The sequence below is a fragment of the Vulpes lagopus genome, chromosome 21 (assembly GCF_018345385.1).
Source record: "Vulpes lagopus strain Blue_001 chromosome 21, ASM1834538v1, whole genome shotgun sequence".
In the NCBI taxonomy this organism is placed as follows: Eukaryota; Metazoa; Chordata; class Mammalia; order Carnivora; family Canidae; genus Vulpes; species Vulpes lagopus.
In genome coordinates this window covers 39745402-39762229 of record NC_054844.1, presented here as the reverse complement: position 1 = coordinate 39762229, position 16828 = coordinate 39745402, and the positions used below count along the sequence as shown (strand labels likewise).

The 16828-nt window shown below is 42.1% G+C and overlaps 1 protein-coding gene and 1 pseudogene across 1 annotated transcript; both read right to left on the bottom strand.

The window, feature by feature from the left end:
• Nucleotides 1–844: 844 nt before the first annotated feature.
• On the bottom strand, nt 845–11294 carry LOC121479804 (annotated as a pseudogene).
• Nucleotides 11295–15478: 4184 nt separating this feature from the next.
• LOC121479803 (olfactory receptor 8S1-like) lies at nt 15479–16408 on the bottom strand. Its single transcript, XM_041735602.1, has one exon. It carries the CDS (start codon nt 16406–16408, stop codon nt 15479–15481), a length of 930 nt encoding a protein of 309 aa, XP_041591536.1.
• Nucleotides 16409–16828: the final 420 nt, after the last annotated feature.

The following is a 16828-nucleotide window of genomic DNA, read 5'->3' as shown; positions in this document are numbered from 1 at the left end:
ACATTGCTGTGTTAGCGGGGGCTTCTAAGTGTCCAGAGGAGGACAAAAAGAATGATGCAGTCTAGAAGCACAGTGAATGTATTTTTCCCAACCAAGCCCAGCGTTAAGATTTCTTTCTTTCTTTTTTCCTGGGCAGTTCTCTTTAGTCAATACCAAGGCAGGCTTTGGAACACTGCAGATTTGCTTTAGAGGTAGATAAAACAGAAATCATGCAGTTAAGTCAATTGAGGAAGAAGGGCTTTGCACTCTTGAGGACATCAGGACCAGAAGGTGATCCTTTTTTCTTGGGACTAGAAGGACTTTTCCCATTTAACATTTTTACCTGTTTGGGGGAAATACCCAAGTCTTACCTGTCTCTCTCAGGAAAAATGAATTTAAAGGCAGCCTGCACTAACTACAGACAGAAGAAGACAGTGCCAACATTTGGATTACGGCACTGCAGTTCACAGTCTGGGTCTGTGACACACAAACACGTCATGCACTTGGAGACAGAGGTTAATTGTATCAGTGTCACTAGTGATGTTAATTACAAAAACGTACAGCAAGTTCGAAACTTCTCTAAATATCAAAATCACCATGTTTTATTTTTTTATTTTTTATTTTTATTTATGATAGTATAGTCACACACAGAGAGAGAGAGAGAGGGGCAGAGACACAGTCAGAGGGAGAAGCAGGCTCCATGCACCGGGAGCCCGACGTGGGACTCGATCCCAGGTCTCCAGGATCGCGCCCTGGGCCAAAGGCAGGCGCCAAACAACTGCGCCACCCAGGGATCCCGAAATCACCATGTTTTAAAGACAGACTGGAATGTTACAAATGATTCTGCAAAATACAAAAAATAGGCATGCTTCCACTGGGTGCTTTAATCATTTTTCCGAGCATTCTCATCTTTTGCTTCTTCCTCATCAGAGTACGCAGTGGGCTCCTCCCCCTCCTTCAGCAGTTTGCCCACATGACGATACTTGAAAGTGAACTGAGAGTCCCAGTCACTCGGGGTCTCCCTGCTGGGCAGGGGTGAGGTCAGAAAGGTCATCGTACTCGTCCTTCAGTGCTTCCTTATTCAGGCAAAATGTGGCAAGGCTCCGGGGTGCATCTCTTCCAGCAAAGACCCCGTATGGCCCCTCGGGCCCGTAGAACTTGCGGCCTTTGGTCACGTCGAACACCTTGCAGTTGATGGCCATGAGTATGCGCGGGTCCTGGACGCCGTCGAAGCGCCGCAGCTCGACTGGGGTGAAGTCAGGCTGCTTAAGGCGGGGCAGGGGGGCGGCTGGTCCCCGTGCACGATCTTGTACAGCAGGAAGATGCAGAGGCCGAGCAGCAGCAGTTTGAGCGGCAATGTGAAAATCTCGTGCAGCAGTCCGCCACCCTCCAGCTCGCTCGGGTTGGCGCCGGTCGCCACCACATCCTCTGCAGCCAGGATCGCTGGCGCAAAGGTTGGGCTGGGCTAGGGAGGGCTGAGGAGCTGGCTGCTTTCTCCTCCCTCTCAGCGAGCTAGTTGGTTAAGCATCCAACTCTTGATTTCTGCTGAGGTCATGATCTCAGGGTCATGGGATTGAGCCCTGGGTCGGGTTCCTTGCTCAGTATGGAGTCCACTTACGATTCTCTCTCTCTTCTTCTCCCTCTGAGAGTCCTCAACACGCTCCCCCCAACAACTGCTCACTCTTTCTAAGAAAAAAAAAGATATCAAAGATATTTCAATTATGAAAGAAGAAAATAAACATCTAACATGTCACCCACCCCAAATTAATTATTTTATTTATTGCAATTAAATAAAATCCAAATTGATTAAAAAGTTCAAAACAAATTTTTAATCGCGGCAAAAACTTTTTATTGTGAACATGTTTAAACATATACAGAAGTAGAAAGAGTAGTGTATTGACTCTTCTGTATCCATCATTGAGCTTCAACAAATATGAGCTCTTTGACCAGTACCCAGCTTTGACCACATGGAACTGGAAAAATGTGGTCGCTGCATTCCATGAGCAGACATGTGTCTGAAACACAGGAAAGTTCTGTTACTGAAAGGTAGAAGGGAAGGGCAGTACCGAGGAAGAATGATCAGTCTATTTTATATATATAAATATACATATAAATATAAATATATATATTTATTTATTGAAGTTCGATTTGCCAACATATAGTATAACACCCAGTGCTCATCTGTCAAACGCCCTCCTCAGTGCCTGTCACCCAGTCACCCCATCCCCCCACCTGCCTCCACTTCTACTACCCCTTGTTCAATTCCCAGAGTGCTCATGTTTTGTCTCCCTAATTTTTCCCACTCATTTTCCCTCCTTTCCCCTTTAATCCCTTTCACTATTTTTATATTCCCCATTTGAGTGAAACAATATGATGTTTGTCCTTCTCCAATTGACTTACTTCACTCAGCATAATACTCTCCAGTTCCATCCATATTGAAGCAAATGGTAGATATTCGTCCTTTCTGATGGCTGAGTAATATTCCATTGTGTATGTAGACCACATCTTCCTTATTCATTCATCTGTCGATGGACATCGAGGCTCCTTTCACAGTTTGGCTGTTGTGGACATTGCTGCTAGAAACACTGGGTGCAGGTGTTCCAGCGTTTCACTGCATCTGTATCTTTGATGTAAATACCTAGTAGTGTAATTGCTGGGTCACAGGGTAGCTCTATTTTTAACTTTTTGAGGAACCTCCACACAGTTTTCCAGAGTGGCTGCACCAGTTCACATTCCCACCAACAGTGCAAGATGGTTCCCCTTTCTCCACATCCTCTTCAACATTTGTGGTTTCCTGTCTTGTTAATTTCCCCCATTCTCACTGGTGGGAGGTGGTATCTCATTTTGATTTGTATTTCCCTGATGGCAAATGATGCGGAGCATTTTCTCATCTGCTTGTTGGCCATGTGTAGATCTTCTTTGGTGAAATTTCTGTTCATGTCTTCTGCCCATTTCATGATTGGATTTTTTGTTTCTTGGGTGTTGAGTTTAATAAGCTCTTTATAGATCAGATACTAGCCCTTTATCTGATACGTCGTTTGCAAATATCTTTTCCCATTCTGTACGTGTCTTTTAGTTTTGTCGACTGTTTCTTTGGCTGTGCAGAAGCTTCTTATCTTGATGAAGCCCCAATAATTCATTTTTGCTCTTGTTTCCCTTGCCTTCATAGATGTATCATGCAAGAAGTTGCTGTGGCCAAGTTCAGAAAGGGTGTTGCCTGTGTTCTCTCTAGAATTTTGATGGATTCTTGTCTCACGTTTAGATCTTTCATCCATTTTGAGTTTATCTTTGTGTATGGTGTAAGAGAATGGTCTAGTTTCATTCTTCTGCATGTGGATGTCCAATGTTCCCAGCACCATTTATTGAAGAGACTGTGCTTTTTTCCAGTGGATAGTCTTTCCTCCTTTATCGAATATTAGTTGACCATAGAGTTAAGGGCCCATTTCTGGGTTCTCTATTCTGTTCCATTGATCTATGTGTCTGTTTTTGTGCCAGTACCACACTGTCTTGATGATCACAGCTTTGTAGTACAATCTGAAATCCAGCATTGTGATGCCCCCGGCTCTGGTTTTCTTTTTCAACAATCCTCTGACTATTTGGGGTCTTTTCTGATTCCACAAAAATCTTAAGATTATTTGTTCCCAACTCTCTGAAGAAAGTCCATGGTATTTTGATAGGGATTGCATTGAATGTGTAAATTGCCCTGGGTAGCATAGACATTTTTGCAATATTAATTCTTCCAATCCATGAGCATGGCATATTTTTCCATCTCTTTGTGTCTTCCTCAATTTCTTTCAGAAGTGTTCTGTAGTTTTTAGGGTATAGATCCTTTACCTCTTTGGTTAGGTTTATTCCTAGGTATCTTATGTTTTTGGGTGCAATTGCAAATGGGATTGACTCCTTAATTTCTCTTTCTTCAGTCTCATTGTTAGTGTATAGAAATGCCACTGATTTCTGGGCATTGATTTTTGTATCCTGCCACATTGCTGAATTTCTGTATGAGTTCTGGCAATCTTGGGGTGGAGTCTTTTGGGTTTTCTATGTACAATATCATGTCATCTGTGAAGAGGGAGAGCTTGACTTTTTCTTTGCCAATTTGAATGTTGTTTATTTCTTTTTGTTGTCTGATTACTGAGGCTAAGACTTCTAGTCCTATGTTGAATAGCACTGGTGAGAGTGGTCATCCCTGTTGTGTTCCTGATCTTAGAGGAAAGTCTCCCAGTGTTTCCACATTGAGAATGACATTTGCTGTGGGCTTTTCGTAGATGGATTTTACGATGCTGAGGAATGTTCCTTCTATCCCTACACTCTGAAGTGTTTTGATCAGGAATGGATGCTGCATTTTGTCAAATGCTTTCTCTGCATCTATCGAGAGGATCATATGGTTCTTGTTTTTTCTCTTGTTGATGTGATCTATCATGTTGATTGTTTTACGAGTGTTGAACCAGCCTTGCATCCCGGGGATAAATCCTACTTGGTCATGGTGAATAATCTGAATGTGCTGTTGGATCCAATTGGCTAGTATCTTGGTGAGGATTTTTGCATCTGTGTTCATCAGGGATATTGGTCTTAATTCTCCTTGTTGATGTGGCCTTTGTCTGGTTTTGGAATTAAGGTGATGCTGGCCTCATAAAACGAGTTTGGAAGTATTCCCTCCCTTTCTATCATTTGGAACAGCTTTAGTAGAATAGGTGTTATTTCTTCTTTAAACATTTTATGGAATTCCCCTAGGAAGCCAAGTCTATTTTTTTTTAAGATTTTATTTATTTTTAGAGAGAGTGTGTGTGCCCATGAGTGTGAACTGGGGGAGGAACAGAAAGACAGGGAGAGAATCCCAAGCTGACTCTGTGATGAGCACAGAGCCCCATGCAGGACTTGCTCTCACAACCCTGAGGTCATAACGTGAGCTGAAACCAAGAGTTGGGAGCTTAACTGACTGAGGCATCTAGGTGCTCCAGATGATCAGTCTTTGTAATGGATGAGGATTGAATGGTGACTAAGTACATAGAAGATAACAAAGCAACAATATAGAAGGAACTTGGGCTTTTCAGTTGGGACCACCCATATGTATCTCTGAACTTAAAAGAAAAGTAATCTTTTGTTTGAGGCACTGTATTTGGGGATCTTTTCTATAACAGCTTAGCTTTTATCTTTCTAAAATAGATTTCCTGACCTACCCAAATTGTCTCCAATGTCCCATCACCAAAACTAAGGTTGCAATAACCCTCTTTTCTTTCCTTTACATTCAGGGGCATATTCATTGTGTTTGAGATAATACCTCAGGTGTTTTCTTAGCTACACAGGGTAAAAGGAAGTTTTCTTATTACAAACTGACAAAGGTAAGAGGTAAAATATTTTTCACAGCAGCCATTTGAAGATTTAGTTCTAGGGGAACCTGAGTGGCTCAGTTGGTTAAGTGTCTGCCTTCAGCTCAGGTCATGATCCTGGAGCTCTGAGATCAAGCCCTGCATTGGGTTCTCTGCTCAGTGGGGAGTCTGTTTTTCCCTCTGCCCCTCATCCTGCTAATATTCTCTCTCTCTCTCACATAAATAAATATCATCTTAAAAAAAGATGAGCCGAAGGCAGATGCGCAGTTGACTGAGCCACCCAGGCACCTCTATAAAGTTATACTCTTGAGAGAATTTACTTTTTGGGATGTCTCTTAGTCTCTAGAGGACACAGAGAGTAGAGTCAGTGTAGCAGGCACACAAACTCTGTACTATATATAGAGATGCCTGGCCCAGGGAGAGGACGCACCCTGCTCCCGCACACCGCATATGAATTATGTGAATTATGTTGCATAGCACTGGGTCCATTCTCCGGATATCCTTCATGTTCTCCCCTGTTAGTCAAATACTGAATGGCCATGTTTCCAGGCAGAGGATCTGCAGGGTTGCAATCTGTGAAAAAAGAACAGATTGATAGCAAGACCTTTGAAATATAGACAAGCAGTTATTCCGGTTGTCTTCAATTAGATGGCTTCCTGAACTGTTGATGTCACAGAGATGGATTCTGGTTTAGAAGTTAACCTTTGGTGGCTTAAATGGATCATCAGATAAAAATGTGATATTCAGAGAGAATAGACCATCATCATATACAGAACCTGGACCATTCATAAAAGTTGTCTCCCTTGGGCTCTGCACTGCAGTTAGGAGGAGGCCAAAGGTTACCTAGCTTTATACCAGCAAGAGCCAAGCAGGCACAGCTCATTGTATACATGTTCTCATAAGAAATAATAAAAGGTCCTTAAGTAAGAGAACCTGAGTGCACCATTTGTCACACATGCTTATTCTAGACTCACTTGGTGGTTGAGGTGGTTGTTGGGGTTTGCTGCTTGCTTTATCCAAAGGAAATCAAACTTAACCCACCATTATAATAGGAGATAGTTTTGCAACTTGGAGTGAAGCCCCTCTGGGGTTAGGCTCCTACACTTCCCCAGAAACTGGGAGATAGGGGCACTGTCTTCTCTGATACATTCGGAAGAGCTGGTTCTTAGGTTCTTGAGAAAGACATTACTGGGTAGTAAAGCTGACAAGGGGCTTTTATTTATTTATTTATTTATTTATTTATTTATTTATTTATAAATATTTTATATATTTATTCATGACACACACACACACACACAGAGGCAGAGACATAGAGGGAGAAGCAGACTCCCTGCATGGAGCCCCATGTGGGACTCCATCCTGGCAGGATCATACCCTGAGCTGAAGGCAGACACTCAACCACTGAGCCACCTAGGTGTCCCACATTTTTATTTTTTTGTTATTTTAAAAAATATTTATTTATATTCATGATAGACAGAGAGAGAGAGAGAGAGAGAGAGAGAGGCAGAGACACACAGGCAGAGGGAGAATCAGGCTCCATGCCGGGAGCCCGACACAGGACTCAATCCCGGGACTCCAGGATCGCACCCTGGGCCAAAGGCAGGTGACAAACCGCTGAGCCACCCAGGAATCCCCATTTTTATTTTCTTAAAGGGTTTTACTTATTTATTTGAGAGAGAAATAGAATATGAGCAGGAGGAGCACAGAGGCAAGGGAGAAGCAGCCCCCCTCCCACTGCCACCAGCAGAGGGCCCATTGTGGGGCTCAATCCCAGGACCCCCAAGATTATGACCTGTGCTGAAGGCAAGTGCTTAACCGACTGAGCCACCCAGTCACCCAAGGGGCTTTTTGACTTTTAAAAAGATTTACATACATTTCAAAATGACAGAGAAAGAACTTATACTTAGATGTTTTCTCAGGTAAGAGAAGAGGGAGAGAAGTCTCTTCTTTTATTTTCAGTGGGGGAATTAGCCTTTTATTTTTACTTTGCAGCAAGTGCCCTTATGTCGTCCAATTGCTTCTGCCAACCAGTGTTGAAAAGGCTCTTATTTCTCCACTGCGTTTCCTTTGTGCCTTTCAAAAATCAGTTCACTAGATCTGTGTGGACCGATGTCTGGTTTCTCTGCTTTCATTGCTCTCAATGTCTATTCCTTTGCTGTCCTTTTGCAGATACAACGCTGTGTTGAATACTGTAACTTTACAGTAAGTCCTGAGGGGGGCACTTGATGGGATAAGCCCTGGGTGTTATACTATATGTTGGCAAATCGAACTCCAATAAAAAAATATACAAAAAAAAAATACTAAGTCCTGAAATCGGATTATATAAGTCATCCCATTTTGTTCTTTCTCAGATTTGTTTTGGATGGTTTAGTACCTTTGCTTTTCCATTTTCACCAGTTTCCACAGGCCAAGTAAGGTTTCGAACCCTTCTCTCTGGCTGGAAGGGGGTTGCACTAGCACCCTCACCCCTCTGGTGGGCTTCGATGAATTTCCTGCTTCAGGCTCAGGATTTTGTTTCACCAGGGAGCTGGGGCAGTGGGCCTGGGAGATCTGATGGTGGCTGCTGTTCCCTGCCCCCAGCCAGCCCCTGAGGATGGGGATGGGAGAGCTTTCTTTGATGTCCCCCCACCATCCTCCCTGTGAGAGCCAGGTGGGGTTCCTGGGGGAACAGCCTGCAAGAAGGTGGGAGCTTCTTCTCTTTGACAGTACATCAAGAGCCTCAGCGTTTCTAGTTTCATCTCCCTCCCAGTTTGGAGGGCCCCAGGAGCTTCTGTCCTGAGTAAGCAAATGCTTGGTTTTTGTGTCCCCCTGCAGCCACGTTCTTACCTCCAGATATCTGGCCATCTGCCTGATACAGTTCTCTGATGGTTAAGATAAGTGGTTGACTTTCACTTTGTCCAGCATTTTTCTTATCGTAAGAGCAAGAACGATAGCTGGCCAGTCCTCTGCATTTCTGAGCCCAAATCAGAAGTCTGAGTTTTTAAAAAGAACATTATAGTTCTTGTTTCCAGGTTGCCTTTTAAAATTTTTTTTAAATTAAAATTTTTTTTTCCAGGTTTGCTTTTTATTTTCCCATATTTGAGTCTCTTTACACACCCTCCCGATTTTTTTTCCTCTGTGAGGGCTGTTTTGGTCTATTACCTCCTCGCACTTTTTTATTGTGGTTTTTCTGATTAGCTACTTGATGTTTGCCTCTCTCTTTGTACTGCTTTGTTTGTTCATTGTGGCCAAAGTCTGCCTGGTTGAGTTCCATAAGTGGCGACAGTCTCCTGACAGAAGGGAGCTCCCCGCCTCCCCGCCCCCCCCAACTGCCCATGTGCCTGTAGCAGCCTGCAAGTTGCCATCCTGCCTCCAGGTCTCCAGGCATGTGTATGCTTGCACTCTGGGCTTCCATGCTTTCCCACCCTCAAGATAGAAGGACTTATCTCTAAGACAACCTACAGAATGGGAGAAAATATTTACAATTGACATACAGATAAAGGACTAGTATCCAAGATCTATAAAGAACTTATTAAACTCAACACCCAAGAAACAAAAAAATCCAATCATGAAATGGGCAGAAGACAGGAACAGACATTTCTCCAAAGAAGACATACATATGGCCAAAAAGCACATGAAAAAAATCTCCACATCCCTTGCCATCAGGGAAATACAAATCAAAACCACAATGAGATACCACCTCACACCAGTGAGAATGGGGAAAATTAACAAGGCAGGAAACAACAAATGTTGGAGAGGATGTGGAGAAAGAGGAACCCTCTTGCACTGTTGGTGGGAATGTGAACTGGTGCAGCCACTCTGGAAAACCGTTTGGAGGTTTCTCAAAGAGTTAAAAAATAAACTACCCTATGACCCAGCAATTGCACTACTGGGTATCTACCCCAAAGATACTGATGTAGTGAAACGCCAGGACATTTGCACCCCAATGTCCATAGCAGCAATGTCCACAACAGCCAAACTGTGGAAGGACCCATGATGTCCTTTAACAGATGGATGGATAAAGAAGATGTGTACACACACACACACACACACACACACACACACACTGGAATATTACTCAACCATCATAAAGGATGAATATCTACCATTTGCTTCAACTTGGATGGAACTGGAGGGTATTATGCTGAGTGAAGTAAGTCAATTGGAGAAGGACAATCATCATATGGTTTCAGTCATGTGGAATGTAAGAAATAGTGAAAGAGACTATAAGGGAAAGATGGGAAACTGAGTGGGAAAAAATTAGAGAGGGAGACAAAGCATGAGAGACTCTTGACTCTGGGAAACAAACAAAGGGTTGCAGAAGGGGAGGAGGGTGGAAGGATAGGGTAACGGGGTGATAGGCAGGCCCTAAGGAGGGCACTTGATGGGATGAGCACGGGTGTTATACTATATATTGACAAATTGAATTTAAATAAAAAAAAGAAAGATTTATCTTGGTTTTAGTTCTCCTTTATATGTTTGGTGGTTGGACAGAAATATATTTGCATGAGGTAATGCCAACCTTTCACCTATAGGCTTATCGCCTAAATGCTACTCCTCCTGGAAGCAATCATTTTCAGGTCCTGGAGGGAGTGGCCTGGACGCACTGGTCCTAGCAGCACTCTCCTGGGGCTGAGTGCACTGGCCCAGCTTCCCCATGGTGGCAGCTCAGCTCAGGACAACCAGGAAGTCTGAGTTTGGGAATAGAGTTCCGTGGGACATGTTCCAGCTGTCGACTCTGTACATTTTTGCATATAATAACATATTGAATATATTCAATGTTATTAATATGTTATTAATATTGAATATATTAATGGTCAACTGTGCCATATCTTCATTTTGCAGATCACTGGTCCAATTCATTGTCACTGCTTAATGCTCAGAGAGAAACCTATTGCTTTTGCTTCCAACGTCTTGTGGGAAGTTCCTTCAAGTTCTTGATTACTTATAATGCATTCTTCCAGAAGATAAAATTTCCCCAAACCCAAATACCTTCTAATTTTCCTCTTTCTCAAAAGAGGTTATGGGTTTTATTATTTATTTATTTTTTAAAAAGATTTTATTTATTTATTCATGAGGGACACACAGAGAGAGGCAGAGACATAGGCAGAGGGAGAAGCAGGATTTCCACAGAGAACTGGTTGTGGGACTCCATCCTGTGACCTGAGATCTCTCCCTGAGCCCAAGGCAGACGCTCAACCACTAAGTCATCCAGATGTTCCTGGTTATGGATTTAGGGCCAAATAATCATAGCTCATTCAGACTTCACTGCAGAGGCCTATATAACCAATTGATCTTTTCTCCCTATGGCTCATGAGAAACCTTCCCTGGCAGCCATGCCAGCCTGCCTGCTGACCCCATACTTATTATTCATCTCTCATTAAACTGCAAAAGGGCAAGATTTTTTTTGTGTGTGTTAATGGCAAGAGTTAAACATGTTTCCATTGATAAAGAAGACTCCAAGGATCCAAAATGACAAATCTTACAAATCTATGATTTGTAGGAAAAGGATACAATATGACAGCAGCATTAAAATAAAGATATGAGGATGCCTGGGCGGCTCAGCAGTTGAGCTCCTGCCTTTGGCTCAGGGTGTGATCCTGGAGTCCTGGGATCAAGTCCCACATCGGTCTCCCTGCAGGGAGACTGCTTCTCCCTCTGCCTATGTCTCTGCCTCTCTCTCTCTATGTCTCTCATGAATAAATAAATAAATCTTAAAAAACATAAAATAAAGATATGCATCACAGCCAAAGGCTGTCTCATAACAAGGGGAGAGAACTGGAGGGAGCTCACTTGTTTTCCCTCCACGAAGCCATGAAGCACATGCTTTCTCTCTTAATTAAAAACCATCATCATGTATGTCAAACATACCAGGCCCAGGAGCTCAGATGTAACTGGGCATGTGTGACATGTTGCTTCCTCAAACCAGCCTAGTAAACTAGTGGCTACTGCACGAACCATCTTCACAAAGGTAGCAGCCATTTGAAGATCCAAGGTGAGGCCAGACATTCCCTCAGGAGCTAGCAAACATTCTCCTCCACTTAGTGGTGTTCAAGGAGGGGGACTTAGCTCCTTAACCTAAAATTCTCAGTAGCCATTTCAACAAGGACTCATCAGGGAGCTCCTTTTTAACATGCTGAATATTCCTAAACTTCTAGAAGGCTGAGATACTTTTTATTTTTCATCCCTATATCTCCTTTCTAATGATCCCAGTCTTCCAGCTGGGTTCTCTGCTATGGTATCTGTCTCTTATCCATGCTACATAGTAGATATCAACCAAGCACTGTTTCTCTATCACATGGGCATGCCAAAGTGTGGTCATTGACAAAATGTGTACTTAATATTTCCTGGATCCACAATATATTTTGGTGAATATTTACTAAAAATAAATTAGGATTTTGATGGAATCTTGTCTCACATTTAGATCTTTCATCCATTTTGAGTTTATCTTTGTGTATGGTGAAAGAGAGTGGTCTAGTTTCATTCTTCTGCATGTGGATGTCCAATGTTCCCAGCACCATTTATTGAAGAGACTGTCTTTCTTCCAGTGGATAGTCTTTCCTCCTTTATCGAATATTAGTTGACCATAAAGTTGAGGGTGCACTTCTGGATTCTCTATTCTGTTCCATTGATCTATGTGTCTGTTTTTGTGCCAGTACCACACTGTCTTGATGACCACAGCTTTGTAGTACAACCTGAAATCTGGCATTGTGATGCCCCCAGCTATGGTTTTCATTTTTAACATTCCCTTGACTATTCGGGGTCTTTTCTGATTCCACATAAATCTTAAAATAATTTGTTCTAACTCTCTGAAGAAAGTCCATGTTATTTTGATAGGGATTGCATTAAACGTGTAAATTGCCCTGGGTAACACTGACATTTTCACAATATTAATTCTTCCAATCCATGAGCATGGCATATTTTTCCATCTCTTTGTGTCTTCCTCAATTTCTTTCAGAAGTGTTCTATAGTTTTTAAGGTATAGATCCTTTACCTCTTTGATTAGGTTTATTCCTAGGTATCTTATGTTTTTGGGTGCAATTGTAAATGGGATTGACTCCTTAATTTCTCTTTCTTAAGTCTCATTGTTAGTGTATAGAAATGCCACTGACTTCTGGGCATTGATTTTGTATCCTGCCATGCTGCCAAATTGCTGTATTCCATCAAAATCCTAGAGGAGAACACAGGCAACACCCTTTTTGAATTCAGCCACAGTAACTTCTTGCAAGATACATCCACGAAGGCAAAAGAAACAAAAGCAAAATTGAACTATTGGGACTTCATCAAGATGAGAAGCTTTTGCACAGAAAAGGATACAGTCAACAAAACTAAAAGACAACCTACAGAATGGGAGAAGATATTTGCAAATGACATATCAGATAAAGGTCTAGTTTCCAAGATCTATAAAGAACTTATTAAACCCAACACCAAAGAAACAAACAATCCAATCATGAAATGGGCAAAAGACATGAACAGAAATCTCACAGAGGAAGGCATAGACATGGCCAATATGCACATGAGAAAATGCTCTGCATCACTTGCCATCAGGGAAATACAAATCAAAACCACAATGAGATACCACCTCACACCAGTGAGAATGGGGAAAATTAACAAGACAGGAAACAACAAATGTTGGAGAGGATGTGGAGAAAAGGGAACCCTCCTGCACTGTTGGTGGGAATGTGAACTGGTGCAGCCACTCTGGAAAACTGTGTGGAGGTTCCTCAAAGAGTTAAAAATAGACCTGCCCTACGACCCAGCAATTGCACTGCTGGAGATTTACCCCAAAGATACAGATGCAATGAAACGCCGGGACACCTGCACCCCGATGTTTCTAGCAGCAATGTCCACAATAGCCAAACTGTGGAAGGAGCCTCGGTGTCCATCAAAAGATGAATGGATAAAGAAGATGTGGTTCATGTATACAATGGAATATTACTCAGCCATTAGAAACGACAAATACCCACCATTTGCTTCAACGTGGATGGAACTGGAGGGTATTATGCTGAGTGAAATGAGTCAGTCGGAGAAGGACAAACATTATATGTTCTCATTCATTTGGGGAATATAAATAATAGTGAAAGGGAATAGAAGGGAAGGGAGAAGAAATGGGTGGGAAATATCAGAAAGGGAGACAGAACATAAAGACTCCTAACTCTGGGAAACGAACTAGGGGTGGAGGAAGGGGAGGAGGGCGGGGGGTGGGGGTGAATGGGTGACGGGCACTGAGGGGAGCACTTGACGGGATGAGCACTGGGTGTTATTCTATATGTTGGTAAATTGAACACCAATAAAAAATAAATTTATTATTAAATAAATAAATAAAAATAAAATAAACTTAAATAAAAAAAATAAATCTGCTAACAACCTTAAAAAAGTTCTTTTAAAGATTATTTATTTATTTATTCATGAGAGACACAGAGAGAGAGGCAGAGACACAGAGGGAGAAGCAGGCTCCATGCAGGGAGCCTGACATGGGACTCGATCACGGGTCTCCAGGGTCAGGCCCTGGGCCAAAGGCGGTGCTAAACTGCTGATCCACCGGGGCTGCCCTAAAGTCTTTATTTTTGAAGTCTTTGTTTTGTATATAACATATGGGTTTTATAATCCAATCTTTAAGTCTTCCCCTTTCAATTTGACGAGTTTGTATTTCTATTATTGTTATAGTATGTGCTTATTATTGAAGTCTTCTGCAATGTTCTTCAAAAAAACGTTTTTCCTACTGTTTTTGTGCTCTCTATGCTATTTTGTTTCCTATCTTTTGTTTGTGCAAGAATGTCCACTCTGTCTTTACATTTCTGATGAACATTAAATACCAGATGACAGTGTATAAAATGTACAGAGGAAAAAGTGGGGACCCCAAAATTCTGTAACAAGGCAAATTTTCATTCATATGTAGTCATTGTATGAGTCAAAATAAAGAGACAATCATAATTTTTTTTTTTGGCAGAGAAACAGAATGTATTTGAGCAGGGTAGGGGGGCAGACAGAGAAGGAGAGAGAGAATCCCATGCAGGCTCCACACTGAGTGTGGAGCACTCAGAGCTTTATATCAAGACCCTGAGATCATGAACTGAGCTGAAAGCAAGAGCCAGACACTTAACCGACTGAGCCATCCAGGTGCCCCTAATATAAAGAGATTTTCAGGTATATAAGGTCTTGGAATATTTTGTAATACCTATTTCTTAAAAGAAATCTAGATAAGTGCATATTACAACAAAATCAAAGCAGAATGGAATGAAGAACTCATGCATAATGATCAGGACATTTAAAGGTGTCAGTGTTCTAGTGCTCAATCTCTCATTTCATTAATCCTCATGCTAACTATGCAATGTAGATACTATTGTTATCCCAATTTTATATATAGAAAACTGAGGCACAGAGTAGGTTAGCAATTAGACAGGATCATAAAGCTTATGGTATGAACACAGACAACTAGGCTTCTAAGGCTATGAACTTAACCATTATGCTCTGCTGTGCAAAAGGAAGTATATAGGGGAATGTGCTATGAAAGAGAAGTCAGTGAATAGTAAATAAACTTAGATGTAGAATGAAGACTAAAAAACTATAGGCTATGATTGAAATCCAGAATTTAATTGATTCAACAGCACCTAATGTAAAGTGTGTTGATAAAATCCAGGGAGAAGAATCCCACAATGTAAAAAATAAAACAAAATAAAACAACTGGGGAAGGAGGTTGAAATGACAGAGGGAAAAGGGATTGTTAAAGTAAACTAAATTTATAATCTTTGATGGGTGGTGTCAACATCTTTTGTTTTTAGAGTTGAATTTCATATATACTAATTTAAGACTAGTTTAGAATGATAAAGAGAAGTAAAAAATGTCCAGATGTTATGAAGGACAATCAAATTAATAAAATCCTTAATGAAGAAGATCAATTAGACACAATTAATAAGGATGACAAGATAAAGTACGGTATGATTAATTCAGGAGATAAAACATCTGTGAGCTATACGAAGGAAATAGTGCTGATGGTGTAAAACATCAGAAGAAAACATAGAACTTTATATCCACAGAGCTAAAGTAGATATAATTTTATTTTTTATTGTCAATATAACCAGAGAGATGATAGTATAGAGCTCTCTTCCAGCTAGCGCTCCAGAATTGTACTTTAAGTTCAAGCAGTTGGCAAAGCAAACTCATCTGCTACATATTCTATCCCCATCAACTACCTAAGAGTGTAGGTATTTTCCTAGTGTCCTTCTCACAGCTGCCTTCACCTCTTTATTCTTTAGGCTGTAGATGAGGGGATTCAGCAAGGGTGTGACTGCACTGTACTGCAAGGAGGAGAGCAAATCCAGGGAGGAACCAGAGGTGGGCATAAGGTAGCGAATCAAACCTGAGCCAAAGAACAGGGTCACTGCAATGAGGTGGGAGGAGCAGGTGGAGAAGGCCTTGCTTCTGCCTGAGGTGGAGCTGATGCTCAGGATGGTGGAGACGATACGGGCATAGGAGAAGAAGATTGGGAGGAAGGTCCCAAGCCCATGCAGTAAGGTGGAGCAGATCAAGATGTCAACATTGATGGAAATATCTGAGCAAGAGAGAGGGAAGAGGGAGGGAAGCTCACAGATGTAATGGTGTATGGTTTGGGCCTCACAGAAGTCCAGGTTAATAGCCAAGAGCACAATCACAACCGAATTCAGGCAGGCCAGACCCCATGAGATCAACACCAGCTTCACACAGAACTGGGTGCTTATCACCTGGCTATAGAGCAGTGGGTGGCAGATGGCAGCATAGCGGTCATAGGCCATCACTGAGAGCAGAAAGGCTTCGGTCCCTGCAGTGATAAACACAAAGAACACCTGGGTGAGGCAGCCCTCCACTGAGATGGTTCTCTTCTCAGACAGAAGGTCCTTCAGTAGCTTGGGCACAGTGACAGAAGAGAAGCAGACGTCTAGGAAGGACAGGTTACTCAGGAAGAAGTACATGGGAGCGTGGAGGCGGGAATCAGCCCTGATCACCAGCAGCATCATCAGGTTCCCCATCACAGTCAGGAGGTAGATCCCCAGGAAGAACACAAAGAGCAGAGCTTCGATGTAGGGGTCGTCGGACAGCCCAATGAGAATGAACTCCGTGATGGTGCTGTGGTTCCTCCAGGCCATTTGTGGAGGGGGTTTCCCTGGAGTAATAGAGAAATAGTGATGAGATCCCTCTCCTTCACGTCATCACTCCTCTTACCATACATCCTTCCCTGCTTCCCTACACTCTGTGCGGACATCTCAAGGCTGCCCTCACTGTCTATCGGGAAGAATTTTTATCTTGTTTGGTTATTACCAATCTGGTTCACAGTGTTTGCATAGTTCAGAGAATCTTCTTCCATAGGCATTTACCTGGAAAAATGAGTCTTGCTGGTTCACCTCCACATCCCTGAATTACATTCTATTGCATTCTTCCTAGCATTTAAAAACCTAAAAATTCTAGCATGTATCTGCAGGGATCTTCAAAACCTTCTCTTTTCAATTTCTGAATGATAATTTTTTGTTCAATCATCCAATGTCTCCTTACCAGAGCTGACATACATT